Source organism: Dendroctonus ponderosae, unplaced genomic scaffold (genome assembly GCF_020466585.1).
Source record: "Dendroctonus ponderosae isolate FM_Combo_2020 unplaced genomic scaffold, Dpon_F_20191213v2 Dpon_F_20191213_6, whole genome shotgun sequence".
Classification (NCBI taxonomy): domain Eukaryota; kingdom Metazoa; phylum Arthropoda; class Insecta; order Coleoptera; family Curculionidae; genus Dendroctonus; species Dendroctonus ponderosae.
The window spans coordinates 14489401-14516024 of record NW_026018814.1 but is presented as its reverse complement, the minus strand read 5'-3'; the positions used below and the strand labels follow the sequence as shown (position 1 = coordinate 14516024).

Genomic DNA, 26624 nt, shown 5'->3' with positions numbered 1-26624 from the left:
GTCTTGAGTAATCCAGTATTTTTAACGGTCGGAATAGCAAAAGGTCACGCAACAAAAGGTACGTTAAACAAGGGCAGTTGCAGGAGTGGAGGAGGGTCTCGTGTTAAAATATCCACATGAATCGCAGGAATGAGGGGTAAATTCTCCGTGGTGATTCACTTAGTTCCCGTTCTTAAACACCGGGCCCCATTTGCAGGGGTGTCTGTCGATTACCGGTTGATTTCAGTGTTTCAAGGCTCGAATTTGAAGGATTTTGCTGGTTTGTCCTGGTCGATTTGCCCTTTGCGTAATACCAATGGTCAAGCATGGTCTTGAAAAAAACATAATTTTTTTTATTAATTTACACCACAATCTCAAGGCGAAAGTTGGAAAATAGTAGAACAATCTACTTCTAGATTTCAGCTTTTTCTTTTCTTCAGAAGGAAAAACGTCTGGAATCAATTACATCTGAAATATGTTAAGCCCTGTTTGATGTATGTCCCACTTGTTCAAATATTTGGATCCTAATTTTGTGTTTTCTCACTTAAAGTGAATCGTTGGTATGTAACGTAATGAATCGTAAGCGTAAACGGTTCAATTATCTTATCATATTTAAGGGTTACTAGGACTTTTGTTTAGGAAAGTCTTGCGTTGAGACTCTTTCAAAAGTCTTTGGTCGTGGTCTTGCTTTATTGCAATCATAACTATCCATTCCTCTCTTTGGGGTTTTCTATTGAGTATTTGGAATTAATTCACCTCAGTGCTTTCCTGACCATAGTCAAAGCGTCGCGACGCCTCCCAAGGGAATGCGACGGCTTGCGTGCGGCGTCATTCATACCGACGCTTATCACCCACTACATCAAACCAAATCGGCGACTCATTTTCATACATTTTCGCTTTCGTTTTGTACGTTTCGAAGGGCAGGTTTTTCAACGCTCAGTATACCGACCAGTTAGTTCCCTGACTTAGCGCACCTAATTCCCGGTGACGAGATAAGTCGCAAGATAAGCCCATAGGAAAGCCGGACGGGAGCTTTCTTATATTCCGGCTGGCAATTATTAAAACCCCCAGAGATTCGAGCAGGAAGCGAGTCGCTACACGATTATGATTGCCTTCTATTATATGGGGAGAGAGAGAGCTATTTCAAATTTAAGGGGCTTCACTGGGAAGTCACAGAATATATTCCAAAATGATGGAAAACTTAAATTAATCATTAATTCATATAGGAACTAAAGTTTCAATTTTCGCAGCTGGAATGCTGTATACAGCCCGTTGCTGTTCTTGGACAACTCATGAGTGGTTTTCTTTGAAAAGTCTCCGAACATAGTTGAGAGGATCATTGTCAATAGTTAAACTTTCTTGTCGGTCGTAGATCTCCGATATGTAAAACAGGTATCTATTCATCTGAAAAAAAAACACCCGATACATTAATGAAACAAACAGGTCTAAAAAAGACTGAGAGATTCTGGGAATCTACTGAAATTGAATTGTGTTCTTCTATCGTCACTGTCTTGTGTTAATTTATTTTCTACTTATAAGAACCCGAACGAGAGTACCTACGGTTTTGGTTTCTCCAATAAATCGACTCTAATTTCAGCAATGCAGCAGCGTTCGATAGTTAATTTCATTTCGTCGCGTCCATAGTTCGAGGTTTGTTCTCACAGACCAACGGCTTTCACAAAAATAAATCAAGTGGGTACTAATCACAACTTTTCGGAGGTCAATTAACAGTTGTATTTTTGGAGATTCTTGATGGAGCTCCATCTTGTTGCAACCACAAGTTCAAGTCCAAAATCAATTATGAAAATAAAAAATCTGTGAGCCTCTATCTATATGATCCATTCCATAAACCACACAAAACAGTAACTTTCTAGATGCAAAGGATTCTTATGAGTCTCTTGTGTATTTTTTGCTTATTCACAAAACTATTTAACCGAAAATGTGCTTCATCCAAAAGAATATTTTTTCCAAATTCTGGACCAATTTCAAACTACTCAATCAACGACGCTTTTGATGGTCAAGTGGGTTCAGCTCGCGAGTCAATATGATCTTATAAGAATGTAAGCTTAAGTTTTTTTTTCAGAATACGAAAAGTTTTTGGTTTTGTGAAAGGTGTAACTCTTGTGAACGTATATTTCAACTAACTCAATTTTTCCTTCACTTCTTGCACTAGGTATTGGTGACCTAGATTAGTGTAAGGTGAAATCACGCTAAAATTTATCAACAGATGAACTGCAACTCTGTATATCGAATTATTGTGTTGGATTGTTTATGAAGTTTTAGCTTCAATATGAGCTCTAGATCGGGAAAATTCAACCCAGAGCAAAAAAGTTATCGCTTCAAAGCGAAAAAATTGTTTTAGACCACCCTGTAGAAGAACGAGCACATAAGTTTAAAAATCCAATAGCTTGCTGAGGTATTGAGATCCAATAAACTGCTTTTTGTCCACCCAGAAGAATTGGTAGTTTTGGTCACCGCAATTTTTTCAATTGCCACCCTGTAGAAAATGTGTCTGATCTTCATAATTTTTATCGAAACAATAACTAAGAGAAAAAAAATGGGGCTAGAAAAAAACAACAACGAAATCGCTATAAGCAATCAGTTTCCAAGTTAAGACAAATTTGGCTGTGTTCATTCTCTTAAGCAGATTATATCATCCCTACTGAAAAATTCTTTAGTTTGTGAACCAGTATTGTGTAAACATCCATCCATAAGAGCACTGATGGACGCTCAGAATAAATCATCACACAATAGCTTACCATATACTTTGGAATCCCCATTGAGCGTTGAAAAAACATAGCCATCAAACCTTCTTTGGGCAAATACCCACACATATTGATTCCCGATCGGTACTTCATTTTGATCCAAAACAAGACGAACTTCAAACTTTCCGATGTGTTCATTTTCCTACTAGTGAGCCGGCACCTGGTAGTCAATCAATCAATGTTGGATCGTGTCCCAGATTTCAGTCTCTCTACTCACTGTTCCTCCACCAACATTCCCAAAATGGGTGAGTGAATCAGCTCATCGGGGTACATCTTCAACAGGCCCATCAGACAACCGTAGACTTTGTCAGACAAAAGCGGCGATTCAGTTAACTGGCACAGTTTGTCAAAAACATCCAATATGATGTCTTTGTTAATGGCGAAAGGAGTTTGTACTTTGAAAGACTGATGGAGGAAAGCGACCACTTTTGCCGATACTTCTGGAGAAATTGTGAATAATTGAGACAAGTTGATGCAGATTGGCTGGCTGGAGTCAACCGGCATGTCCTGGAACATTACAAAGGCATTTGATGTACACTCGATATACGAGTGCCTTTACCTGATAGCTAATCAGCTTAGTGAGTAGGGCCAGAATGGCTTTCAGCAGCTTCTCGTTCCGGCCATTCAATCTACTTATGAGATATCTGAACCAAAACTGCTCAGCACAAATGGCTTGGATGAAGTCCTTGTCCGTTTTCAAGACGTTGAGCGCGTTTGAAGCCAAACAACAGACATTGGAAAGCAAATTGTCGCCTGGCTGCTTTGTCAGTATTAAGTGGAGATATTTGAACAGTTTTTTAGCTGCTGTGTTGTCTTCGGGCGTCTCACCGCAGGCTATTTTTAACAGCGCGCTCACTCTTTCCATATTGTCGCTAATTTGCGGAAGTAAAACGAGAATCTCCTTGAATGTCACTCGACCTCGCAAGTTTTCAATCACTTCGGTTAGTCTGAAATAAGGTTCATTGGATTTTACTTCTCTACTAGCAAGTGTTTTCAAAGTGTTTTGATTGCTCACCGATTAGCGACGGGTGAATGTGGATCCTTAAGCGATAGCAACACATAGATCAGCAGTTTTTGCGATTTGCTAGCTACCAACACTTCTTCCATAGTTTCCAGTTGTTCCGCCTCTGCGTTTTTCAGCCAAAATTCGAGAGTCGCAGTCTTGATACTCCACGGACCCTTATAAAGAATCCAGAGCAGTTGTCCGGTGGAAATAGTCAGAATCTTATCCAAGAAGCGCATGAACCTGGGCAGCACGACGTTCAACAGATCGTTGCCAATAATGCGCTTTTTGATTATCTTGCCATTGGCTAAAAAAAATCAAAGTGTTAAACAAACACGCAAAATAGTTTGTTTGGCGCTCACTTTGCAAGATGATAGGATATACGAAAAATACTGACTTCAACACAGAGGGATTAATAAGGTTGAGGTGCTGTTTCGAATAAAGCAAACGGCCTATGGCAGTGCAAATAGCTTCGGTGGGCCAAACAGTTCTAAAAATCCAGAAAAAAATAAAAAAACACAACTAAACCGGATAGAGAGATATAATAGAAAGGTACCCCGAGGGATAATTGGGCTGCTTTTAACAATATTTAGACCTGTTAGGGCAACAGTCAAATTCAACAAACTTCCATGTTTCACTGTCAAATCCTCCAAAGTAATTAGCTTCGCCTAAACATGGCCCCAAAAAGGCCAATAGGGCTTAGCCCTGAAGAGAAAATAGCTCGTCAAAACCGTGCACGGCGTCGATTTAAGGCTTTCGTCAGACTGGTGATGGCCAATCTCTTCTGGCTGGGCGATCTGGACGACACTCTCGGAGAAAACGTGATGCTAAACATCCAGAAGCTAACCAGGAAGAAAATTAAGAAAAGCACCTTAACCACCAAGGAGAAAATCATTCTGAGCAAGCCGAAGGAGGAGCGCAGCGAAGAGGAGAAGCATTTGCTCAATAGAGCCATTGGAGGTGAGAAAGTGAATTGAGGGGACTGGGGCCTTCTTCTACTAGACTAGTTCGTATCTATTAAAGGCTTAAAGTGCTTCAGAAGATATCCCCCCAATGTCAAAAGCCAATTAGCTGCAGTCACCTACTTTGTGTACATCGGTCCGGACCGAGTGATAGTGAAACAAGATCACGCACCTTCAGCCATGTACTTTCTGCTGGCCGGAGAAGGATTGGTGACAGTGAAAACCTACGACAAAGGACTGAACGAGTGGATCACAGAAGAGCATGGTTAAAGGATAAAAATTGCCATTTGTTGGGCTCAAAAGTAGCTTGCAGGTACGGTGGGCCCTGGGACAATGTTTGGCGAAGTCGCTCTGATCCATGGAATAGCTAGAACCGCCACCATCACCACCACGATGCCTTGCGAACTGTTGATGATAAAAAAGGAGGACTTTGACATCGTCTTAAAGGAGACGGTGTGGAAAGCTTGGGAGGAAATCACCAAAATTATGAATAGGTAAACGGACAAGTAGTTGATCGAAAGTTCTTTCGCCAATTTTAAAACTAGCTGACAAGGATTTAAAATTAAAAGAAACACTCCCAACAAATGAAATTGAAACATACGTTTCAATTGCTCGTGATTTCCATACAGATATTCCTACTTTAAAAACTGGGATGCGGTAACTAAACGCGAATGCAGCATCATTGCCCGAACGAAAACCTACAAGGCGGACGAAGTGGTTTTGGGGGACGGAGTGGGTCTGCCAACCTACTCATATTTGATCACCAAAGGAAGTTGCAGCATTATAGAACACTTGCAAGTACTCAAAGGTTGAAAAAGTTAATATGAAAGCACCCAAATAACTGGCTTGTAGGTGCTAGTTCATTATGTGCATGGGCTCAAACGGTACCGGCTGGTGACTTGCGATTCGAATACTAGAGCCTGCAGCATATCCCAACGCAGAAAATTACCCAAATCCAAAGTAGCCACTATATTACCGCCTTCGACTGCTCCAAAACACTCTACTGCAGATTCCACCAATTCCAACACCAGCAGTATATCAAGAGATGCCTGCATGGAGGAGTCTCAAATGGAAACCCATTTCATCAAGGTGTGTGAACTCACCGAAGGGGCTATTTTCAATGTGGGGGAATTATTTGAGCGACGAAGAGTGGTGGCTGATACCAACACCCATTGCTTGCTGATCCCCCGCTACTGGCTGATAAAGATGAACAAGGACAACATTTGGAGTAAAGTGCAGCAATTTCTGAACAAAAACATCCCCTCGACCAGAAAAATATTTGACGAATGGATCAAAGAGAAGAAATTCATGGCGTTTCGGAAGAAGCTAGTCCGAGATATTTTGGCAGCCAAATCTGTCTCGAACACCAATTGCATTCACAATGTGCCCTACAGCATCAGGTTGAAGGAAAATCCTGATGCCTACTTAAATTATTAAACCCATTGTCTAACTTCGTACTTTTGATGTTGGTAAACCAGATGGCAAAGCCAGAAAAATGTGCCGCAGCACTGATTCGGCCAATCCTCCACCTTTGCCGGGAATTTTACGATGTCTTCCTTACTGGTGTTTACCGCCTTGTCGGAGTACATGTCCTGTTCCTCCAAGAAGAACACTAATACGTGACCTGAAAGAAATATGTGCATATTTCAATTACATGACTGGTTAAGTGAAGGCTCAAATTATTTTACCTAAGAGTGCCTTTGCAGTCAACGCACAGGCTTCCCGGCCGCAAAGTTCAATCAGCGTTGGTGTGAGGCTTTTTAATTCGGCCACAAATAGCAACAGTGTCTGTTGGTACTTTTCCACCATCGGATTGCTTTGTGCGGAGGCGACTTTCAATAACAACGTGCTAATGTTGTTCATAAGGCTGGCAAACTGTGCATCGTTTTCTGGGGGCTAAAAACACTAAGCTTTTTTGAAAATTTCTACACTAAAAGGCACCACCACTTTACCCCCACAGTTAGCTGACTGAAAATTTCGAGTGCGTTTTGAGTTAGCCAACAAGCGCATAGTTTGTATGTGGAGCTTTCAAGAGGAAATCTTCAAAATGAGCAGACAAATTAGAATCAAATACTGGTTGGATTGTGTTCCAATCAATTACCCGCGCAGTACAGTGTCTGATAGTCTGGACATTTCCACCAGGGCTCCGATTTTTTGAAAGTTATCCAACGTCTCACTCAAAAGTTTATCTATCAGCATGTAATCGCCGACTTTATTGAGCATTTGCTGTAAAATTGGCTCACAAATGCTAGCGCTTTTTGCGCAAAAGATACCCAGCTCAGACACGTAGAACACTAAATGAAAAACAGGGGAAATGTCCGGGAAAATATTGCTAAACTTGTTGTATTTCATAGATCTGAAACACAATCGCTGAATTATTCCAGTAAATTTTCGCGTAGTAAAACCTCACCCGAGCAACAGTTCCCGAAGTAGAGTCAGTACTTCGCCGAACGTTTCCTTGCTATCGAGGGCTTGAAAAGGAGCCGCATTCAGCACGTTAATCGTGAACTCCAACGTCAGTCTTACTGCCTTAAGATTTGTGTAGAAAATGCTGGTTTGGCTGATTTTCAACAAGTGGGGTAAGCATTTCCTTAAAAAATCGTGTTATTTCACTCGGCTTCAAAGTCTAAGTACGTTTTCATGAGCGTCTTTGGACGACCTACACATTTGGACTAGATTTTTTCTTCCAAAGTTAGAGAAGAAAATTTTACTGTCTTTTAATATTTCACTCTGATGTTATCACCTCATTAACAAGCATTCGAAATTTCTGCCATTCTGGTAATTCGGCTAATCAAAATCGCCATCAAATTTACGAGATATAAAAAAACGAATTAGAGTTTCCCAAACGTGTCTTGGGATTTTGATCTCCTGCAGTGTACTTGATACAAAAGTTTCACAATTGAAAAATACTTTACTTTATAATTGCACAATTTGAACTACAACAAACTTGCGCACTTGTGAACATTACTGTAAACTTCCTGAAAATCAAAACCCAAAGGCGCCAATTTCAAATAAATCCAACAACGTGCACGTACTAAACGTGCACAAGGGGCAGAGAAAACCATCAAACTTTACAAGCCTTGCGGCTGAACGAAAACTGCCAGCGTAAAGTTCGACCAATCAAATTTTCTAGTACTTTCTAGTTTTTGCAGTTTTGACCAGTTGTTTTTGTTAAGAATAGGTTTACATTTAAATGTGTTTTATAAGGACCGGAAGGTCCGGAAGGCGGAGTTACGAAATGCATGTAATTTGACAATCCGCATTCGAAATTGAATACAAATTACGGTTTTTAAATGGGTTTCTTTGAATATAAACCTATAAACAGGGCCGGTTTAACCTGTGTTTTACTCAGCGGTAAGCGGTAAGCTGTGTTTACTCACTTTTTAAACAGCGCTGGACCTAGGGGTGGGGGGCTACGGGGGCTATAGCTCGGGCCTCACGATGTCGGGGGCCCCGGTAAGATCTAGTATAAATTAAAATTAAAAAAATCGGAAGTTCATTTTCACTAGCGACTCCAGGACGCCGTCAGAGGGATTGCGGCTTTTGAAAATGTCGCGACAAGATGCTGATATCGAAACTTTTTTTTGAAAAGGGCTTCCGCAGGGATTTTAGCCAGGGCCGGATTAACCTGTGGTAGCGCCCGGGGCTACAATCCCTGTAAAGGCCCTTTTCAAAAAAAGGTCCGATATCACCATTTTGTCGCGACATTTTGAAAAGCCGCAATCCCTCTGACGACCTCTCGGCGTCGCTAGTGCCATTGAACTTCCCATTTTTTATTTGATTTTATACCAGAGCTTACCGAGGTCCCCGTAGCCCCCCCCCCCTAAATCCAGCGCTGCCTATAAACCTATAAAGTTGTATGTTTCACCTGACATATTCCAAATCTGCCGAAGGCACGTCCCGAAGATTCGCATATGGAAAATCGTACACCAGCTTTTCATCATTTACTTCTTCTTCGCTTTTTGAATGAGGAAAATCCATTGCGCGCCTATTTTTCACGAGAAAATCAAAAAATAACTTGGAGGAAACAAGTTTCAAAATGTCACACTCAAATTATATGTGACAATGTCTTTCAAGGCATAAGGATTTACTTATTCGATAATTGTTTTGAATTTTCTGTAAACGAAAAGATTTTTTCTTTTCAGAGAAACAAAAATCTCTGTAATTATCAGTTTAAATACGCGCGTTAAATTCAGAGGCAAACTGAGGTAGATCTGGCAGCGCCAAAGAGAGGTCCTACCTAAAATTTTCAATCAATTTTACAGAAAACTATTGCCAGTTGTGTTTTGCCATGCTTTTCATACATTAAATTAGAATAAACGGATTGAGTTTGAACGGAGTAACATTAAGGTTTTAATATGAAAAAAATACTGGAATATGTAGGATTTATTTAATTATATTTCAATGGTAGCCACGCGCACGATTTTCAAAGAACGTCATTCCAGTCTTGTCAATTGTCGCAAAAAGTGTCTGTAACATTCACACGTCATCCGTCAGGTAGTTTTGGAAAAACATGGAAAGTTTAGTGAGAAGTATTTTAGCTCAAACGGCTGAAAATCTAACAGAAAATGCTACCAATAAAACGGAGAAGCCTCCAAGTACCCCGGAGGGAATTGCTGTTGCCTATGGATGTATTGTTTTTATGGCAATGTTGCCCATAATATTCGGTTCTTACCGATCAGTTATTTACCATAAGGAAAAGGTATGATTTTTTTCTAATATGCGATAAAAACCGATGTTCTTGCCTTGAAATAGTTGTTATACAGGGCCATTTTGTTGAGCATTTGGGTCTCACGACAAGTTTATATTGGTAGAGAAACCACCAGAAAACCTTTTCCATCTGGCACTTGGGCCAGCTGGCACTTATTTTAATTACTTAAATATATCAGAAATAGCTTATTCGATTCAATGGAAATTTATCAAAGTCCTAAATTATTTGACCTTTCGTAGAATCGTCAAAAACAATCCTTTTATCGAGAATTCAAGACGCATAAAGGAGTCCCTTATTACAAGTATTGTTTAGCTGTGTTCCAGGATTTAATGTTATCTGTTAATACACTTACAGAATATTCAGTTTACTACGAATTATACATGCTTTTCACCACGCCAGTACTCTAATGTCTATTTTTATCCAAGCAATTTTTGGTAGCTTCCAAAGTGTGACAATTTTTGTAAATCACGTTTTCCATTGTTTCTAAAAAAGTTTTCGTTGGCCGCGTACCAGATATTTAATGAGTTATTAACATCATTTGGCTTTCATACCAGCAATATTCCAAGGCTTACATCAGAAGGTCTCAAAGCAATCTATCCTTGTAATATTTCACAAACAAGAATTAAGAGTTATGGCGTGGATGGTTTTAGGGGTTGAAACCTACATAGGGTGAACTTTCTTTGCTTTACATCTACTGTATTCGAAGTTTGAATTCAAATTTTCATTATGTGGAATCTGTTTTTAACTCATTTTCAGTTCTAACTGCCCTGGCTGTGAGGGTTTTATTTCTTTCCGACGACGCATTTTTTAACAGAGAAAGAACCAATATATTTCTGAATACTGTTTTATATAAAGAGCACGAAGGGAAATGACGCTTAGTAAAATTTTTGAACATTCCAGTTCTTCATGCTTTTACGTTATCTCTTTGCTCATATGCAACATATTATTTATTCATTTAAACATTCCCTTCACTGGCTGGGTGAAATGACTTTATTCAGACATTTTACCGGCATTGGTTACTACAAAACATTAAGTATATGATTTAAAGAAACACGAAAAGTTACTTAGCTTGGTTGCCCCAGTCAAATTGGTTCTCGACGTTATTATTGATTACTTTGTATTCGCAACGCTTGCTAATTCTGAAAAACAAACCAACTATCGCACCCACTTTGCGCAGCAAACGTAAATCAACAGTTCATTTTTTTGGCACTGAATGCATCATTATTTTACATAACTTGTTAAAAATAAAAACGCACTTGGACATACTAGTTTGCTTTCCAGAAACCTGAAAAAATGACCAAAAAGGACGCAGCAATTTTCCCCATAATGGCCTCGTGTGCCCTATTCGCTCTGTACATAGTCTTCAAGTTGTTCTCCAAGGAGTACATCAACCTGTTGTTGACAGGTTACTTTTTCTTCCTGGGTGTATTAGCACTTACCCATTTGTTAAGGTATGCTCAGTTTGATGATCATTATCCTAAGTTTTTAATTTATTATTTAAATGATATTTTTAGTCCTGTGATTGGAAAATTAGTTCCAACTGCCATTCCGAACATTCCATTTCACATCATGTTCAAGCAGGGCGAAGGAGACACTGCCCACTACTTAATAGACTATAGATTTTCCACATACGACGTTGTTTCATTGGCTGCTTGCTCTCTAGTGGGGGCTTGGTACTTATTGCAAAAGCACTGGATAGCCAACAATTTGTTCGGCTTAGCCTTTGCAGTCAATGCAGTTGAACTGTTGCACTTGAACAATGTAGTCACTGGATGTATCTTGTTATGTGGACTTTTCTTCTATGATATCTTCTGGGTCTTTGGGACTGACGTCATGGTAACGGTGGCGAAGAGTTTCGAGGCACCCATTAAACGTAAGTCGGCTGAAAGATTGAATAATTCAATAACCAGTGGTTACCTTAATTTGTGGAATTGTTCCAGTGGTGTTCCCTCAAGATCTTCTGACTAACGGACTATCAGCCAGTAACTTCGCTATGTTAGGACTAGGAGACATCGTTATTCCGGGCATTTTTATTGCCCTTTTGCTGAGGTTTGATTACAGTTTAAAACGCAAAACCAAAACATACTTCCATGTCACGGTGGCAGCTTATTTCATGGGATTAATGGCCACCATTATGGTCATGCATGTGTTCAAGCATGCCCAACCGGCTCTGTTATATTTGGTGCCCGCATGTCTTGCTACTCCTATGGCACTGGCCCTAGTTAAGGGAGACTTGACAGCTTTATTCAAGTAAGTGCTCTAAATACAACTAGTTGAATTATTATACGTTTGTCAACGCTCAACTCATGCGGTAATATGATCCGTATTTTAATTGCTTAAAGGTATGAAGATGCCGATCACGAGAAGGAGGAAGAGCAAAAAAAGAAAGAACTGAAAGAGAGCAAGCAGCAGCCGGCATCATCGAAGAAAGAAAAAGTTAAATAAATAATCCGTACAGCGGACCTGGTCCATGAGACTCGTTTTCATCGTTTATTTCGTTATTATTAGGTAAATAAAATTAATTCGTGGTATCTACCAATTCTCAAAGTTCTGGAATCGTTGAATATTGGATCGTATGGGTGATTTTAACATGTCACACAACAGTTGCTGTAGGGGCAATGGTTAGGTATACACTCTTGTGTTTTGCAAAGTAACAAAAACGCTATAAAGTGTTCCACCGACGTCATGAACATGCTACAATATTGTCATATTGCTAGCATTTAATAAAACTGGTAAATTTATTGATTAGATTAAATTAAAAACGTCGTTTTTTAATTTATATTAATCTGAATAATGCAGCCGCCAGAAAGTGTAGTTCTCTACATTGAATTGTAAACTAACAAACTGGTCTTCCATCCAACACGTTTATCTATAGAGAAAACCCACATATTTCTAGTGCTTCGGTGAATGGCATCTTCAAACGCACGTCAGCTGATGGTGAAAATATTCAACATTTCCAGACTTTCAACAGGATTAAAGAAAAATAAGACATGCCTTTTAGAGACTGAAAAATTTAATATTTATGATATAGCTAATTGCATAAACAGAGACTAATTCCAAATAACTTAACGAACAAATTGTCTTGTTAAGTTATAGGGAAATCGTTTTTGGGGCTTGTCTTAAGAATTGCATACCACAGAAATTGTGTGATTGTGATATACAAAACACTTCGAAATTCCTTTGAACTAGCTGGTAGTAAGTAACAAGTACTAAGTACTAGAATAAAAAATCTTCCAAATTTTATATTCCTTAGCCTTAGAGGTGAAGAACGCGTTTCTCCCAGTATACTTGTTTGTTTATTAAGATTCCTATTTAAATAGTTTCTTTTAATTTCTCTATCAAACACTACAGAAATATATAAAAATTTAGTTTAAAATTCGCATTTCAGATTATTTATATTGATAGCTGATATATAGCAAATTATTGTTTTTTATTTTCTATTAAAAGTTCAACAAAAGCCGTGTTTTTTTTCGTAGGATTGTAGGACGGAAAATTACGGGGTAATTAACACATCATTTAGAAAAAAATGTTATTGAAAATGCATCACGTTATTACATAAATGACTTAGCAGTAATATCGGGCATATCTTTGATTCCATTCTTATCTACAATTTGCACCTTAAAGTTGGGCAGATTGATGATCAGCCGTTTCTGAACCTCCTCAACGCACTTCTTCATAAGCTCATAGCCCTGCTCTTGGGTCATTGTTTTCAAGTAGTTGCGGTCCATAATGGAAAGCGAAAAGAAGCCTCCATATCCATGGGCAGCATAATCTACTTTGGCTACTGATGCCAGGTGATCCATGTAGAACAGCTGCGGTCCTTCTTTCTCGTCATAGCCGGCCAATAGCAGATTTACCATGTATGGAGACTAATACAAAAAAAGCATGTTTTAGGCAATAACTGTCATAGTTCCAAGGTGATTTTTTGCTTTGTATAATGATAAGTTTGAAGTTTCCTTAACATCGTTTAAGTATTATTTCCTTAGTAAACTGTAGTTTTCTTGGCAATTAAAAGGCTTTATATCATAGGGTTTTTAGATAGTGAAAAATACTTCACTCGAATTCTTGAGTACCATTCATTTTGACTAAACAAATTTTGCTTGTGGTAAGGATTCTACAGATTCAAAAAGGTAGTGACTCTTATTTATGTTTTCCCATTCTTTTTGACACCAATGTATGTAAATAACAGAGAGAACTACTTTAGTCAGTTTTGGCTTTAACTATCAGCACTTGAACTGTGGCTTATAAACCACGCCAATAAAATAGGCCAGAGGGATTTAAGTATAAGCCCATTGTCTGTACTCAATCAAGTACTGCAATTCTCATTTTGAAAAAAGTTTAGATTATTGAAATCTGCTTGTAAAAAATCGTCCTTAAATCTTACTCTTGTTCGAAGAGTATCAGCCAAAATCCTTCGAGTAAAGCTTGAGGCTTCCTTGGGGCTCAGTTCGTAAGTGTTTCTCATTTTATACAGTTGAATGTTTTTTGCAATATATTCGGCAAACTGCGTGGTGTCGCCAGATTCGCCGGACACGGCCATCACCAACTGGTTAGAGAGTTTATAGATCTTATTTTCATCTGCAATTTTTGGCATAGTTATGGGCAATTTGTTTGAATCACGGATTTGTATTTACCTGACTTCATTACCATGATGCTGTTGGCAGCAGTTCTATCCGCTGCGATTATCACAAAGTCGTTGAATTTCACTCCCAAAAGACACTCCATGTTTACGGCAAATTGCTCAAAGTGAACCTGGTTCAAAAGTTTTCCAATTTGCTTAGAAAATCGCTTGGTAATAACGTTTGGAGGTTAGGGGTGAGTTTTGACATTTCCTGTCAGAGAAGCGCAAGTTCATTAGATGTTGTCGGTTTTTCTGGATATCTTTCAATGGTTTTTCATAAAAATTGTGGCAATTGTGGCTTTTTCATCTATATGGGCAGATGGTAAATGTGTCTAAGAAAAAATTAAGTCACCAGTATAGCAAATACTAAAGAAATCTGACGAAAGCAAAAACCTCCAAAATGTTTCCAAGAAAAATCAAGTACTTCCTTGGTGAAAAGGGATCGAAAATCGACCACAAAGAAAAGTTGTTAGAAAACTAGTAAGACGAGCATATTGTTAACTGTAAACTAGAAAATTACATATGTAGGCTAAATCGAGTTTTTTCCTATTTAGGAGAATTTGGCATCGGCGGAATCTACTTTATTGTTGTTCTGCACAGCTGTTCGAGTTTTGCGTCAACTGTTCGATGCCAGGGCCTGGAAATTCGGAAATTGTTGCGCAGTACGTTTTTAAACTTTCCTTTTTCATTGCCATTTTGTTGACGGAGATTAAAAGGTGCTTTTCTGCACTTTGCACAACAAAGGAATGTGTTAGCGGACTAGAGGTAAGTTGAATCACGTCGCCCCCATATGTTTCATTAACAAAATCCGCAAGTGTGTACAGGTTTCGTGTCAAAAATGTTCGTATTGTTTTTGACGTTTTTTCTGTTGCAAAATACGTGGCCGTTGTCCTGCATTTCCTACTAATAATCACTAACAAGCCCTCACATTTGCCGTTTGGTGACATCCCATTTTAAGTGTAACATGAGGCGCAACTGGCCTTGTGAGATGTGAACACCCCCAATGGGGTTCTATAAGTGTCTCTGCTTATGTTCCAGATATGGAAAACCATGGAGAATGCTCTAAGCCAAAAAAGTCAAAATGTTGCAGCAGCTGGGGACCGACTGGCGCCAGATGGGCGGATTTGCCAACCGTAGTGCTGCAGCAGATTTTTCAGTATCTCAGCCCTGAAGATCGCAAAAATGCCTCATGTGTTTGTCGACATTGGCGAGAAATCTATTTCCATCCCAAGTAAGTTTAGCTTGAGACATATTAAGTGTTAGTACACAGACCACGCTCTATACGATGATAACACTATCTATGACGCAATTGCTGCAGTACTAAACTAACTATTAAAGTTCAACAAATGTTCACTTATTGCATGAGATTCAAGGATATTTGCAAAATGTTCGTTGAAAATGAGGATGTTTTTGAGAATGGAATGCCAAAAAAGAGAAGGATCATGAAATTTAAAGAAAATGCAAACCGTGATAGTGGAAGGCCGAATAAGTGACGTCCTGACTGAAACTATAAAAATCGAGCAAAAAGCAGGAATCACCGAAGAGGCTATTTATTCGCAATATAAGGCGATAGATTGATGGGTAAAGCGATAAATCAAAGCTAATTTTAAACAATAAATGAAGGCAAAGTAAAATATTGATGACATCAGAAATACTTCATGGATAATGAAAAACAGCGAATGCACACTACAATATAAATAAATAGCAATCAATCCGAAGGCAAACTCTTAAATTCGCCCTACAATGAAAAGTCTTTGGAAAAAAAGAAGAAAAATGATTTTATGACTCCATAAACTCAGGCGGACTTGTTTACAAGATCTTCATAGCACGAATATAAACTCTGAAGACAATGTGTCTGCTAAACCACTACTTTAAAATAAAAGTTTTAAAAAGCGAATGTTAGGTTTTGAAAAATGCCTAGTCTGGATCCAACACCATTTAAAATCACAATTGAAAAAATTTCGCTCACCAAGATGAGTATGTGAGACTATTTCTGTATTCAGATAGTATTGTGCTATAGACGAATTATTTAAAAACTTTCCAAAAACTTCTCAAAACTCCAACTAAGTTGTCCAACTCCTTGTCAATGTCAACAGGTTTCAGTCCTCATCGCCAGTTGGCACACGTATCTGAAGCTGCCTTGGGGTTGTCAATAAACGTCAGAACATTCTTGTTTTAAAAAATTGCGTTTTATTTGATTAAAATTGCACCTACCGGTCGGGAAAATACGACAAACCGGTGAAGGGAAGTCTTGTCTTTCAGAAAATTGCGGATTTTTGTCAACAAAAACGAAAATAACCGAAAATATTCACCTTTTGATAGAGCAAATCGCGCACGCCCCTACCTATTCGCCATCAAACAATATACTAAATTGACGTACTTTTGAAAGCTTTCAAGTGGATCAGCTATTTTTTATTTTTGTTTATGTTTGTGCAGTTTGTTTCAATTTTACAACCAATTTGTGTTGTCTTTCTTGTTATTTGCTCACGTTTAACTGTTGGTGGTTTCCCATTGGAATTAAGAAAGTTAGTTCACAAAATGACTATTTGTGAACATCCTGTATAATTGAAAATCCTCACTTCTCACTCACTCTGTTCGTTCAAACTAATCCCAGCGTAGATACAGAAGCTATTCTAGCTACTCAACAGTTTTACTGATGCGCATTATATTTACAGGTGGTGGAAGGCGGTCACGTTCCGTATAAATCACGACAATATAACAAAATCGAAATTTCTGGCTTCAACTTTTGCGTCCATTGTTTCGAAAGCCACTATAAGCTTAGAATGTTTGACGCCACAGTGTATAGATGAATTCATAGACCTGCTACGGCTGTTACACAAAAACAACCTTTTGAGGAGTCTGGTGATTGAACCGTCGCATTGTCGACTTGACGACTCCGTAGACTCGTTAATATGTGCAGGGTAAGAACAGTTTATAGATACCTTAATGATATAACAAATTCTATTCAAATTTTGTCACCAACTTCTTTGAAAAACCATCAAACATGTCAATTTAGCAAAACCCAGCGAGTTTTTCCTGCTGGGTAGCAAACACTTTAAACAAAAACGTTAGTAAAAATTTTTTTCCACTACGGCGTGAACGCTCTAGATCTCACCAGTTCGCACTCACCTGCGAAAACTAAACTTTTTTTATAATGTTCTATTGTTACTTACCTTGGCTTTCTGTATTTTTCAGTGGAGAACGACGCATAATAGAAATCAGGAATTTAATACTAGACGTGTTGCCGAAATTAAGAGAATTTAGTTTAGGAGGCTTGGAAGATCTGGCCTATTTCAGTGACTCCTTTCTCAGAAACGCATCGCCTTCTAAAATCACGTTGCTTGGACTAGCATCGATCAGAGACAACCTAGCAATAAATCAAATGAATTATTTTACACCGGATTTAATGTCGTCATTCAAAAAATTGCAGGTAATATTCAAGTGAATTGGCCAATTAATTTGTTATTTTCAATTCATTCGTTGCAGATTCTAAGTGTTGATTATGATCAACTATCCAACACGTTCCTACACAATCTGAAGGAATTAAATGATCTGCAAAGACTGATCGTACATGTACATGCGATTCCGACCAACCATAGCGAGACCTCGAATGAGGCTTGGAAGAACTTCAAAGTCGCGCATCCCAAATGTTTGCTGCGGTTAACTGTAGTCCACGCCTACATGGACATCCGCAAGTTGCATCTACAAGTTCTGAAAGAGAACATGCCCCTGAGCCACATCAAAGTGTTTTTCTGCGAATATGTAAGTAACAGCACTCTATGATTGATCGCGTGTGGACTCAGTTGAAACGTTTCTCTCCTCTAGGTGAATCTAGAGCTATTGCACATTTTATCAAGATTCTATAAAAATACTTTACGCAGCGTCATGTGGATAGATTCGTTAAGTAATGTGCCGGGCAGCTGGAAGTTCCTGAGGCCTTCACACAATCCGGATCCATTAGTTCTCATCACTTGGCTGTGCACCCAGTTCGAAGAACTAGTTTTGTATGGTTACAAGTATCCAGAAGAAAATCTAGTCGCGATCGGCAGGCTGAAAGGTTCCAGAATGAAGAAACTGGAAATTCCCAAGAATGATATTGTGACCGAATCGATACGCTATCGAGCAAATCCGATCAAGGTATGTTCTTAGTTTACTTGTGACAACGTGGATTATCAGTTTTCGTTGGGAACACTATTTATTCTCTTTCTACGTTATTCTGTTCAGATCTGAAATGTTTGGCTTAACCACACACACTGATCGCGATTCATTGAATTTTTTTAAGCTGCTTCATAGAAGTCCATTGATCACTGGCGCTTTGATATTTACAAAAATCCATATATTTGGTTTTAGTTGCAATATAAATAGCAATATCAGCTAACTCAAACTCACTCAAACGGGTCTGAAGATTTGGGAATGAACATTTATTTAAGTCGAGTTGCGCTAATAAAAGCATTAAGAGTACGAAAATAAATAGTAAAAAACTGGTGATTAATACAACTTTCTACATTAGGAAGTGGAAAAAAATCTAAAAGGCGCCTGGAAACCGATCTATTCTGGCGATCTGCATCCAGTCATTATTGATCCTACATTAGGAGATTCGGATGAGTTCTTACTGCCATATATACTGGCAGACCTACATTAAGCCAAAACAGTTATTTAACATAGAAACACCAACTTCTATCCTCAATATTGTCCATCATGCCCGGTTAAGTTATCTGGTTTTAATTTGTTCAAAACACCTTTTATGTTCCTTAAGGAGTATCTGGCGGAAGAGATTAGAGCTAGGCTCCGGGTTCGCTCAAAGTATGTGTGCAACTAACTAGGCCATCTTGCAGACGTGCCATCCACACATTATTTTGCCGGTTTTAGTGTTTTACGACAGAAAATCCAGTTTTACATGTACATTGAGTTCTTGTATACACGGTTATGGCTTTAAGCAAGTAGATCTCACAAAATGACAACAGTTGCATGCAAATAACATTTCAAACCTAGTAATAAGAACCAAATCATCTGTGATCAAAGAAGTTTAAAAATGATACGATCAAAGCAACGATTATGCAACAAAAATAATATTTGTTATCTGTCTGTTATGATAACTACTAGTACCTGTAAGAACGTGGCATTTTCTCTTAAACTTCCGAAGTTATTTTAAAACCGACACAAAATAAACGGTTATTTGCTTGCGGAAGATGCAATAAGGTAGTAGGTATGGAAGTTTAGTTAAAATACTTTAAAAACGAGTACCTAAGCAGAGAAATATATACTGATTCTTCTTATTGGTTGTGCTATATTTCGAAAAAATTCACGCCATTGGCTAGTTACAAAGCAGCATTATCTCTTAATTATTTAATAGAACTAAAGAGCGCTTTTTGACTAGGCGATAATGCGAATTGCGTAGACTTTTTCCAGTATTGTCAGTTTCAAAAAACTGTGTTAAAGTGTGTTGTTTATAATTGTAGTATGCAAACTTTCAATTTCTAACCGTTCATCTGTTTTAACTGTTTGATTGATGAGAGGAGAAATTTATGAAAATATGTTTTAAAAACGGTTGACTAAGTCGCTGGAATCTAGAAGATTTTAAGCAATGAACCAGCCACTTAATACAACCAATCGTCTAGCTTTTGTCAACGATAATTAACTGACTTATTGAAGTGTTAAAGTGTTATTTCTCAAGTGTGCTCAGTTACTTTACAGTTGTCAGCAGAAATGGTTTTATGCTTTATTTTATCACTTTATATAGAAACTGAGCAGCCTGTGAAGTAATTTACTACTAACCATCTAATGATGTTGACATCAGCAACCGGATTTGTGTCCGAACGTATTATCAGAAAAACGACACAAACGGTTTTGTATTATTAATTGTAACCATCGTTCTTAAAATTAAGCCACATGACCAAATATCTGGTTTAATCACTGAGTAGTCATTCCAGAATATATCTATGTATAGGGAGAGCAAATATTAGGGTTATTCTTGGCGACACAGGGTATTATGTCGGGCAAAGAACTGCATTCTAATGATAAATTATTGACGTGCATTACATAGGTGTATTTTTTTAAAATCGCCCGTTCGATATACTGACGCGTTTTATTTTAAAAAATTTAATAATTTGGTTCGATCGTCGCTGAAAGAACCAAAGCTTTCATTTCAACTACAGGAATGGAATTTAGATAATCTATAGTGGTACCAGCTCAGGAATGACTTTAGGTCATCCAAAATGGATCAAACAAAAAATGTTTATGGATTTTAAACAGCATTTATAACCGTTAGGAACACTGTTCATTACAAAATCCACTTTATTGGAGTGGTTACTTTGATTCGTTAATTGTTGGGTGAGGTCTTAGCTTATCAACCGAATAATGGTCAACAATGGCGAAAAAACGGTTTTATATTGTCCATGAAGTAAGAAAAAATATTAATTGATCGTGAAAGATTATTAACTGGCTGTAAAAGTGATTTTACAAGTTGGTTGATACCTTAGTAAGGTATGTTGGGTTATATTAAAATTGATTTAAAAAAATTATGAACTGACAAAAAATTATGGCAAAAGTTTAGCTTGGGCGATTAAAGAAAATCCAGAATTTTTTGGGAGAAAGTAGTTGGTATAATTTGAAAATTTTTTGCAGATAAATCAACCAAAAATACATATTTTTTATTATTATATTTTTAGCAAATTATTTTTGTGACCACAAAATGCAATATTATTAGGCATTTATTAAGTATCGATATAGCGGAAGAGAAACGCTTTGATTTGATAATTTAACTAAAGAAAAGCGGTTTTATGTGCCGAATGAATTAAAAAAAAAAACTGTATAAAAAAGTCCCATGAAATCAAAATATGGAAATACAAGACATTTTTCAATTTTTTTCACTAAAATTAAACTTTTTGCTATGGGCTCTTCTAATGTGTCCGAAATCTATTCTGAATTAATAAGGAGATTCCAAATAAAAATAATATTCTGGAGCAATAACAAAACCCTGGTTTATAGCGACTATACTCTATAAGCGACACTACAAAGTGCGTTAATAATTTACCATTGAATTCTAAAGGAAAACTTGTTGAATGACTGTTGAGCCGAATTTTCAGAGTTTATTTAAACAGGGGGCCACATATCCGCAAACGACAGCTGAAAAGCTTGAAACTGTGATATATTTTCGAATGTGGAAGCCCTTTGCCAAAACGGTGCCGTGTTGGGCATACACGCGCACAGGAATGTTGTATATTTGCTCTCAATTGGTAACCAGAATGTATTAAGATCCTAGTAGTACCTGAAAGTAAAGTGATAACATAACTTACTCTATTGCCAATATTATAAATCTTCAATCTTGTCCAAACGTCTAAGGAAAAACGATCTATATGTTAAATGTGATTGTGAGACTGAGTGCGCTTTTCGGTTCATATTTAGCGTGTTTTGTTTTTGGGTGGCAACTAAAAAACGTAAATGCATCTGTTAACTGAATAACCCGAGAAAGGAAAAGCGCATTTTAGCAAACTATATGTTGAGATCAAGAGATTCTCAAAGTACTATCTGTGATGTATAACGGACACATTGTAAACAGCGTACATATGTTAAAGATCGCTCAAAAGTTGCAATGAAAGTCTTGTGCAATTACTCTAGCCGTCGCTATTCCAGGCTACGGTGTTGAATATTATATTTAAAAAGAATGCTGTGTTTAACTACTACTAACTGTTTTATAATGTCGAAATGAAAACTTCTGTAGGGAATATCCGGAATGTGTGATATAGGAAAGATTGTGGTTTGTTCATCGAGCGGTTTTGCGACAATAAAGATGGTTTATCGAAGAGTAGAGAGCGCGTGATTAGAGATGAGTCTGGTTACTTAATGCCAAAGTACTACTAAGTTTTTGTGAATTTAATGGATTCAGTATAAACTCAATCAAAACGGGAGTTCTCGGTAAGTAACCAGACGAAATAAGACAGTTGCAAATTTCTGTTAATTTTACTTTGTGCCTATTATTGAATGTTATTTTTATTATATTTTATCGCAACTGTCTGGGTTTATATTTTGCTATAGGCTAACTGAACTCGACTAAGAGGGTTAGTGTTATAATATCATATATATCTATATATGTATAGTAATAAATTATGTCCTTTTTCGGCTGATTAGCCAAAAAGTGGGACACTAATGCAGGTTAAGTTATCGACAAAGAGCACCTAGCATAGTAATGACTATATTTTTCCAAATGGTGTCTCTTGAGCTGCATTAGTTTACTCGCATGAAGATGCATTATTTCCTGTTTTATTGGAAAAGTAGAAAATCTTTTTGTTACTGTCCATTGATCGTTTATCATCAGATTTCAATGGGTTTCTATTTAGATGTTAAACAATTTGATTTTCGTTGTTTTTAATCAAGATACGTTAAGAGTTATGGACTAGTGCACAACTGTTTGCAGATAATTCCAAATTGTGCATTCTTCTAAGTTGATTTAATTTCCTTGCGTTTCTCTTTCAGTTGTACTGCTTTCTTTTAACGTTTTGTTCTGTGATAGGTATTGTTTCTTCAACGGCAGTACTATACAAATAAAGGCAAATCGATTAATAGTTTAGTACTATATGCAGCCGAGGCTTCTAGTAGTATCCTACACATAAGACTTCATTCTTATTTATTTGCGCACTCAAAGTATTTTAGAACTAAGAAATTATCAGTTTTTTATCATTAGAAAGTCACTGCTAAGCCTAGATGTTGCGAATTGAATTATCCTCAAATATCCCGCATATTTTATATCTACTTAATCGTTATTTTAAAGTGTACGCATCAGAAGAATTATTTTTGAGTATGTTGCAGAGTTTTAGTTTTTGTGAACGTATTTAAATAAGTATGGTTTTTCAGCTGTCCTGAAAATTTGAACATCTACGTAGTTAATTAGTTTTAGGTGGGTGATGGTTGAAGGTTTTTTAATGTAAGGAAACTTTGCCACATTTCTCATAATTTGTCTGTATAGTGACTTTTGGGCCACTCTCAATCGATAATCCTAATTGAGACTTACACAAATGGAAATTGGTTAATAATTTCATTTTTGAAGAACATGGAATTGAAAATTTCGGCGATACAAATAAATACAAAGCCCGAAATGTGCGTATATTCAGTTTTTATTTGAAAACAGCTTAAACTGGGATGTTTTAAATTGCCCTTATCACGGCAGCTGAAGAACTGTATGGCAATATATTTAAAAAATGTTTAATATATAATAAATATGTTTTTTCAGTTGTCATGAATCATTGATAAATTACTTACTTAATTAGTTTGATACGAGGGTTGAGGATTTTAATTGAAGGACTTTGTTGCTTACAAAGTAAGCTTTTGCACCAAAAAAAGTGCATTGTTGGTTTATTATGTAAGTGATAGCTCATGCCTTTCTTCTCCACTTTAAATACTTCAACTTTATTGGTCCGACATTTAAAAAATGAATTAACAGTATCTGGAAAACCACAGTCTTGAACCCGCGCTTAATTAATTTTATTTTAAACATGTCGATAAAAAGGCGAGTTTATAAATACTGCAAGAACATAATAAGCAATTTATGGCAGCTGAAAAACTGTATTGTAATATGATGAATAAATATGTGTAGAAGTAATGTTTGTTTAAATTCTGCTTCACTTTCGATGTTTTTTAGCCGTTTCATTTTTTTATTGCTTATACTGTATCTAAATGAAGTACGCGCAAACTGAGGATTTACAAAGGATTGGAAGGATAAATTATACAACAAAAACATTTTTATGCAAGATTTAATTGTATAAAGGGTAACAAAACAACGGTTTAAGAAAGGAAAATAAAGTCACAATTGCGTAGTTCTCACTTCTACTTTTCCGAGACAATCTCTTGGCGATTTTACTTTCATTCTTCCTGTGAATTAATTAATTCTTAATTTGTCATTGATTTATTCTTCAGACTTTCTGTCTACTCGACAATATCGATTTGGCTTTCACGCATTTTTTCATTTACGCATCAGATTTTTCCGCCATGACTATTTATTCCAATCGGCATAAGTTCTTTAACAGGACATTTCATATGTAAACCAACCTCCTTGCGCTTTCTTGCTTTGGTTGATTCATTCTTCACCGGGCTTCTTTCTTCTCCAATGTCATTGCTAGGATGAGTAACGAGTTTTTTTTCCCACCACTACAGTGGATTGATGAAAATGCAATATATTCTTCCCTGTGTCCCTCACTGATTAAAGAACCCATTTTAACAGAAACCCAGTCGCTTCAATTAGACATCAAAATTTAAGTTTTTAAAAACATATAGTTTTGTGTCTTGCAGCACACTAACATACATTTAAGCGATGGCTATCATTCGGAACAATATCGCTTATTAAACTATGAAAGCCATCTGGAAATTACTTACAATAGAATGTGTAATTCTATTAAGTAAGTACTATTACTTAAAATATACTTCGCAGCTTTATGGTATGGAATTTATTTTCCAGTGCAATAAAACGTAAAAAGTATACTGGCTAGCCTGTTAACGGACTAGAAAACGCTAATTCTTACAAATAGGGCGCCATATTATTTTTCACAAGACTATTAATTGATCACAGCACATTTCGAACAACTGCTAAGCTATTACTTAAAACTATTCATCATCGTCCTGCCCTTTACTAAATATGTCTAAGTATTTACCCCTGGTTACTTCCTTTGACTCTTCAACCCCTAACTGATAGGCGATATCGTGAAGTTCCTTAACTTTCGAGAAAAAGCGTGATGTTGATAAACTAGCCAGTTCTGCAAACATTAATTAAATGCAGTTTCCACTCATATTAGAGTGGTTTGATGAAATTTTCTGAATAAAAAATCAAGCCAACTTGAGAACGCAACAGTGTGTAATTGAGCACATGAGCATCTAGTTGACTAGCTTTTCTACTTTGTACTTACGGTGCATGTATTTCTGGTCTTCCAAAGTGATTTCCTTGGAATAGGGCAGTTTGGCGGGAAGGTGCGTGCTGTTGTAACTGTTGATAAAATCGGTTACACCAGGCACTGAAACCGAAAAGAACCATTAAAACGGTTGGTCCAATTTTCCTGACAAGCGATTTGGCCAACACGCTTAAGAACTTCGCCCCAACTGACCTTTCTCTGGCCACATTTCTGGTGAGGTTCTATCCAGGTTTTCCATGCTGATCAGATCGTTTTCAAAGTCGCCTAAATTTCCATCTACAAACAAGCAAGGGTCAAAAGTTTGACAGCTTGCAACCAAGACAGCCATAACAGAGCGATGATTTACGAATCGACGCAGTTAAATGTAATAAGACTGGTGGGAAACAATCGTCAAGAAGTGTCAGCGCATTTTCGCGATATTCGTTCCAAGAATAATTGAATGGAACGATTAATAACAGCGATTAAACATTTACCTCTTTCAATGATCCCGGGTTTCTCGGACGCCATCTTGCACTTGTACCAACATAGCGGCAATGTCAGGGTTGTCAGATACATTAGCAAAAATACTGTGAGGGCGAAACTCAAAAAAAACTTATAATTTTTCTGCTTTGTTTATTTGAAACAACAGTAAATGCTACCCAGTTCGTTTAAACGAAAAACTTGTTAAAAAATCACAGCTTTTTGAAGCAATTAATGGATTCTATGAGCAAGTGGACCAAGGTGAAACAAAAATTCTTAAAATATTTTTCTTTTCATGAATTCTGATCAATCGCCAAAATAAGTTTACCTTGTTGGAAAACATTAAACTCAATTTGAACTCATTGTTACTAATTCAGGGTAATTTTGCGAAATCTGGCAGCGATGAGCTTGCTGAGTGACACGCGAAAAGTCCCTAAGTTTGGATATTTGAATGTTTTTTGCACTTTTATTGTTCCGCCACCTTTTCCATCCACACTTTTCACTTTTCTTCAGACTAATCTTTCCTGTTTTTTGTTTTATTTCTCATCAATATGTGTTCATATTTGATCACTTCACATACACAGTGTGCGGCAAATATATGAAGACGCTTTTTTACGTCAAATTGTCAGCTAAATTGACAGATTTTGACAATTTTTCACTTAATTAATATAAATGTTATACAGTGGGGGCAGCTGCCAGCGCAAAATTTTGGAAAGCAGGAAAACATTGTAAAGCCGTGCCGTAACCAAAAATACTTACAAGTTTCTGGACAGTTTATCTGGCAAGTTGACGGTAAGTTTCGTGTTTTAAACCGAATGCTTTGTATATATTTTCACCTACTTAAGTTCCGCGATATATATAATGTTCTAATGCAATATGATCTGACATTTTATAGAGTACTTGTCAAAAAGACTGTTGCGATATTGCCGAGCCGCAACAAGGCGTGGCATTTTTACTGTTTTAAAAATTGATAAATGTACTCACTTTTTAAGCGAAAATTTCTATACTTTCGAAATAGAACTAACAAAAAAAATATGTATCAAAATCAGGAAAAACTGTTGAAAAAATCTAGAAGCGACTTTAACATAGATTCCCTTTATGTCCTGGCATATAATTTGTTTGGGGTGAGGTAATAAACGCCCAGGCTCTTTTGCAGCGTTGGAGCAAAAATTCAATTACCTTTATCCCACATTCGCTCCGTCTCCGTTGCCCTCACCACAAATACTTAA

At 37.2% G+C, this 26624-nt stretch overlaps 6 protein-coding genes across 7 annotated transcripts; 3 read left to right on the top strand and 3 right to left on the bottom strand.

Annotated features, from left to right (window-relative positions):
• Positions 1-1120: 1120 nt before the first annotated feature.
• Positions 1121-9159, bottom strand: LOC109543813. Its single transcript, XM_019913690.2, has 12 exons — positions 8578-9159; positions 7120-7299; positions 6811-7065; positions 6662-6749; positions 6398-6605; positions 6168-6333; positions 4110-4237; positions 3760-4054; positions 3304-3691; positions 2962-3251; positions 2739-2904; positions 1121-1383 (listed from the first exon to the last, which is right to left on the bottom strand). Exons 1-12 carry the CDS (start codon positions 8688-8690, stop codon positions 1270-1272), a joined length of 2391 nt encoding a protein of 796 aa, XP_019769249.1. The 5' UTR covers positions 8691-9159; the 3' UTR covers positions 1121-1269.
• Positions 4343-6159, top strand: LOC109543815 (cyclic nucleotide-binding domain-containing protein 2). Its single transcript, XM_019913691.2, has 5 exons — positions 4343-4707; positions 4771-4974; positions 5023-5203; positions 5339-5507; positions 5562-6159. The coding sequence occupies exons 1-5, from the start codon at positions 4422-4424 to the stop codon at positions 6144-6146; spliced, it is 1425 nt and encodes a 474-aa protein (XP_019769250.1). The 5' UTR covers positions 4343-4421; the 3' UTR covers positions 6147-6159.
• On the top strand, positions 9153-13446 carry LOC109543817 (minor histocompatibility antigen H13). The gene is made up of 5 exons (XM_019913694.2): positions 9153-9411; positions 10702-10871; positions 10935-11293; positions 11361-11670; positions 11763-13446. Exons 1-5 carry the CDS (start codon positions 9223-9225, stop codon positions 11863-11865), a joined length of 1131 nt encoding a protein of 376 aa, XP_019769253.1. The 5' UTR covers positions 9153-9222; the 3' UTR covers positions 11866-13446.
• On the bottom strand, positions 12936-14249 carry LOC109543818 (proteasome subunit beta type-2). The gene is made up of 3 exons (XM_019913695.1): positions 14055-14249; positions 13805-13998; positions 12936-13289 (listed from the first exon to the last, which is right to left on the bottom strand). The coding sequence occupies exons 1-3, from the start codon at positions 14143-14145 to the stop codon at positions 12972-12974; spliced, it is 603 nt and encodes a 200-aa protein (XP_019769254.1). The 5' UTR covers positions 14146-14249; the 3' UTR covers positions 12936-12971.
• Positions 14250-14325: 76 nt separating this feature from the next.
• Positions 14326-23636, top strand: LOC109543816 (F-box only protein 33). Of its 2 annotated transcripts, XM_048667307.1 has the most exons (8): positions 14326-14521; positions 14596-14806; positions 15080-15272; positions 16717-16962; positions 17237-17471; positions 17528-17803; positions 17867-18178; positions 18552-23636. In XM_048667307.1, exons 3-8 carry the CDS (start codon positions 15082-15084, stop codon positions 18681-18683), a joined length of 1392 nt encoding a protein of 463 aa, XP_048523264.1. In that variant the 5' UTR covers positions 14326-14521; positions 14596-14806; positions 15080-15081; the 3' UTR covers positions 18684-23636. The 2 variants fall into 2 exon arrangements, with proteins under 2 accessions (XP_048523264.1, XP_019769251.1); XM_019913692.2 differs by lacking the exons at positions 14326-14521; positions 14596-14806 and adding an exon at positions 14860-15024.
• Positions 23637-23771: 135 nt separating this feature from the next.
• On the bottom strand, positions 23772-25591 carry LOC109543819 (protein lin-52 homolog). The gene is made up of 4 exons (XM_019913696.2): positions 25410-25591; positions 25129-25212; positions 24934-25038; positions 23772-24783 (listed from the first exon to the last, which is right to left on the bottom strand). Exons 1-4 carry the CDS (start codon positions 25489-25491, stop codon positions 24635-24637), a joined length of 420 nt encoding a protein of 139 aa, XP_019769255.1. The 5' UTR covers positions 25492-25591; the 3' UTR covers positions 23772-24634.
• Positions 25592-26624: the final 1033 nt, after the last annotated feature.

Excerpts from the sequence above, each read along its gene's own strand:
- LOC109543815 (XM_019913691.2), top strand. The coding sequence starts at position 4,422 with ATGGCCCCAAAAAGGCCAATAGGGCTTAGCCCTGAAGAGAAAATAGCT. Across the intron at positions 4,708-4,770 it reads GCTCAATAGAGCCATTGGAG|GCTTAAAGTGCTTCAGAAGA; the intron begins GTGAGAAAGTGA and ends TATCTATTAAAG. Across the intron at positions 5,508-5,561 it reads GCATTATAGAACACTTGCAA|GTGCTAGTTCATTATGTGCA; the intron begins GTACTCAAAGGT and ends ACTGGCTTGTAG.
- LOC109543813 (XM_019913690.2), bottom strand. The coding sequence starts at position 8,690 with ATGGATTTTCCTCATTCAAAAAGCGAAGAAGAAGTAAATGATGAAAAG. Across the intron at positions 7,300-8,577 it reads GCAGATTTGGAATATGTCAG|GAAATGCTTACCCCACTTGT; the intron begins GTGAAACATACA and ends CGATTTTTTAAG. Across the intron at positions 3,692-3,759 it reads CATTCACCCGTCGCTAATCG|ACTAACCGAAGTGATTGAAA; the intron begins GTGAGCAATCAA and ends ACCTTATTTCAG.
- LOC109543817 (XM_019913694.2), top strand. The coding sequence starts at position 9,223 with ATGGAAAGTTTAGTGAGAAGTATTTTAGCTCAAACGGCTGAAAATCTA. Across the intron at positions 10,872-10,934 it reads GCACTTACCCATTTGTTAAG|TCCTGTGATTGGAAAATTAG; the intron begins GTATGCTCAGTT and ends TGATATTTTTAG. Across the intron at positions 11,671-11,762 it reads GACTTGACAGCTTTATTCAA|GTATGAAGATGCCGATCACG; the intron begins GTAAGTGCTCTA and ends AATTGCTTAAAG.
- LOC109543818 (XM_019913695.1), bottom strand. The coding sequence starts at position 14,145 with ATGGAGTGTCTTTTGGGAGTGAAATTCAACGACTTTGTGATAATCGCA. Across the intron at positions 13,999-14,054 it reads CATCATGGTAATGAAGTCAG|ATGAAAATAAGATCTATAAA; the intron begins GTAAATACAAAT and ends CAAAAATTGCAG. Across the intron at positions 13,290-13,804 it reads CTGATACTCTTCGAACAAGA|TCTCCATACATGGTAAATCT; the intron begins GTAAGATTTAAG and ends TTTTTGTATTAG.
- LOC109543816 (XM_019913692.2), top strand. Across the intron at positions 17,472-17,527 it reads CGTCATTCAAAAAATTGCAG|ATTCTAAGTGTTGATTATGA; the intron begins GTAATATTCAAG and ends CATTCGTTGCAG. Across the intron at positions 18,179-18,551 it reads ATCGAGCAAATCCGATCAAG|GAAGTGGAAAAAAATCTAAA; the intron begins GTATGTTCTTAG and ends TTTCTACATTAG.
- LOC109543819 (XM_019913696.2), bottom strand. The coding sequence starts at position 25,491 with ATGTATCTGACAACCCTGACATTGCCGCTATGTTGGTACAAGTGCAAG. Across the intron at positions 25,213-25,409 it reads ACCCGGGATCATTGAAAGAG|ATGGAAATTTAGGCGACTTT; the intron begins GTAAATGTTTAA and ends GCTTGTTTGTAG. Across the intron at positions 25,039-25,128 it reads AGAAATGTGGCCAGAGAAAG|TGCCTGGTGTAACCGATTTT; the intron begins GTCAGTTGGGGC and ends TTTCGGTTTCAG.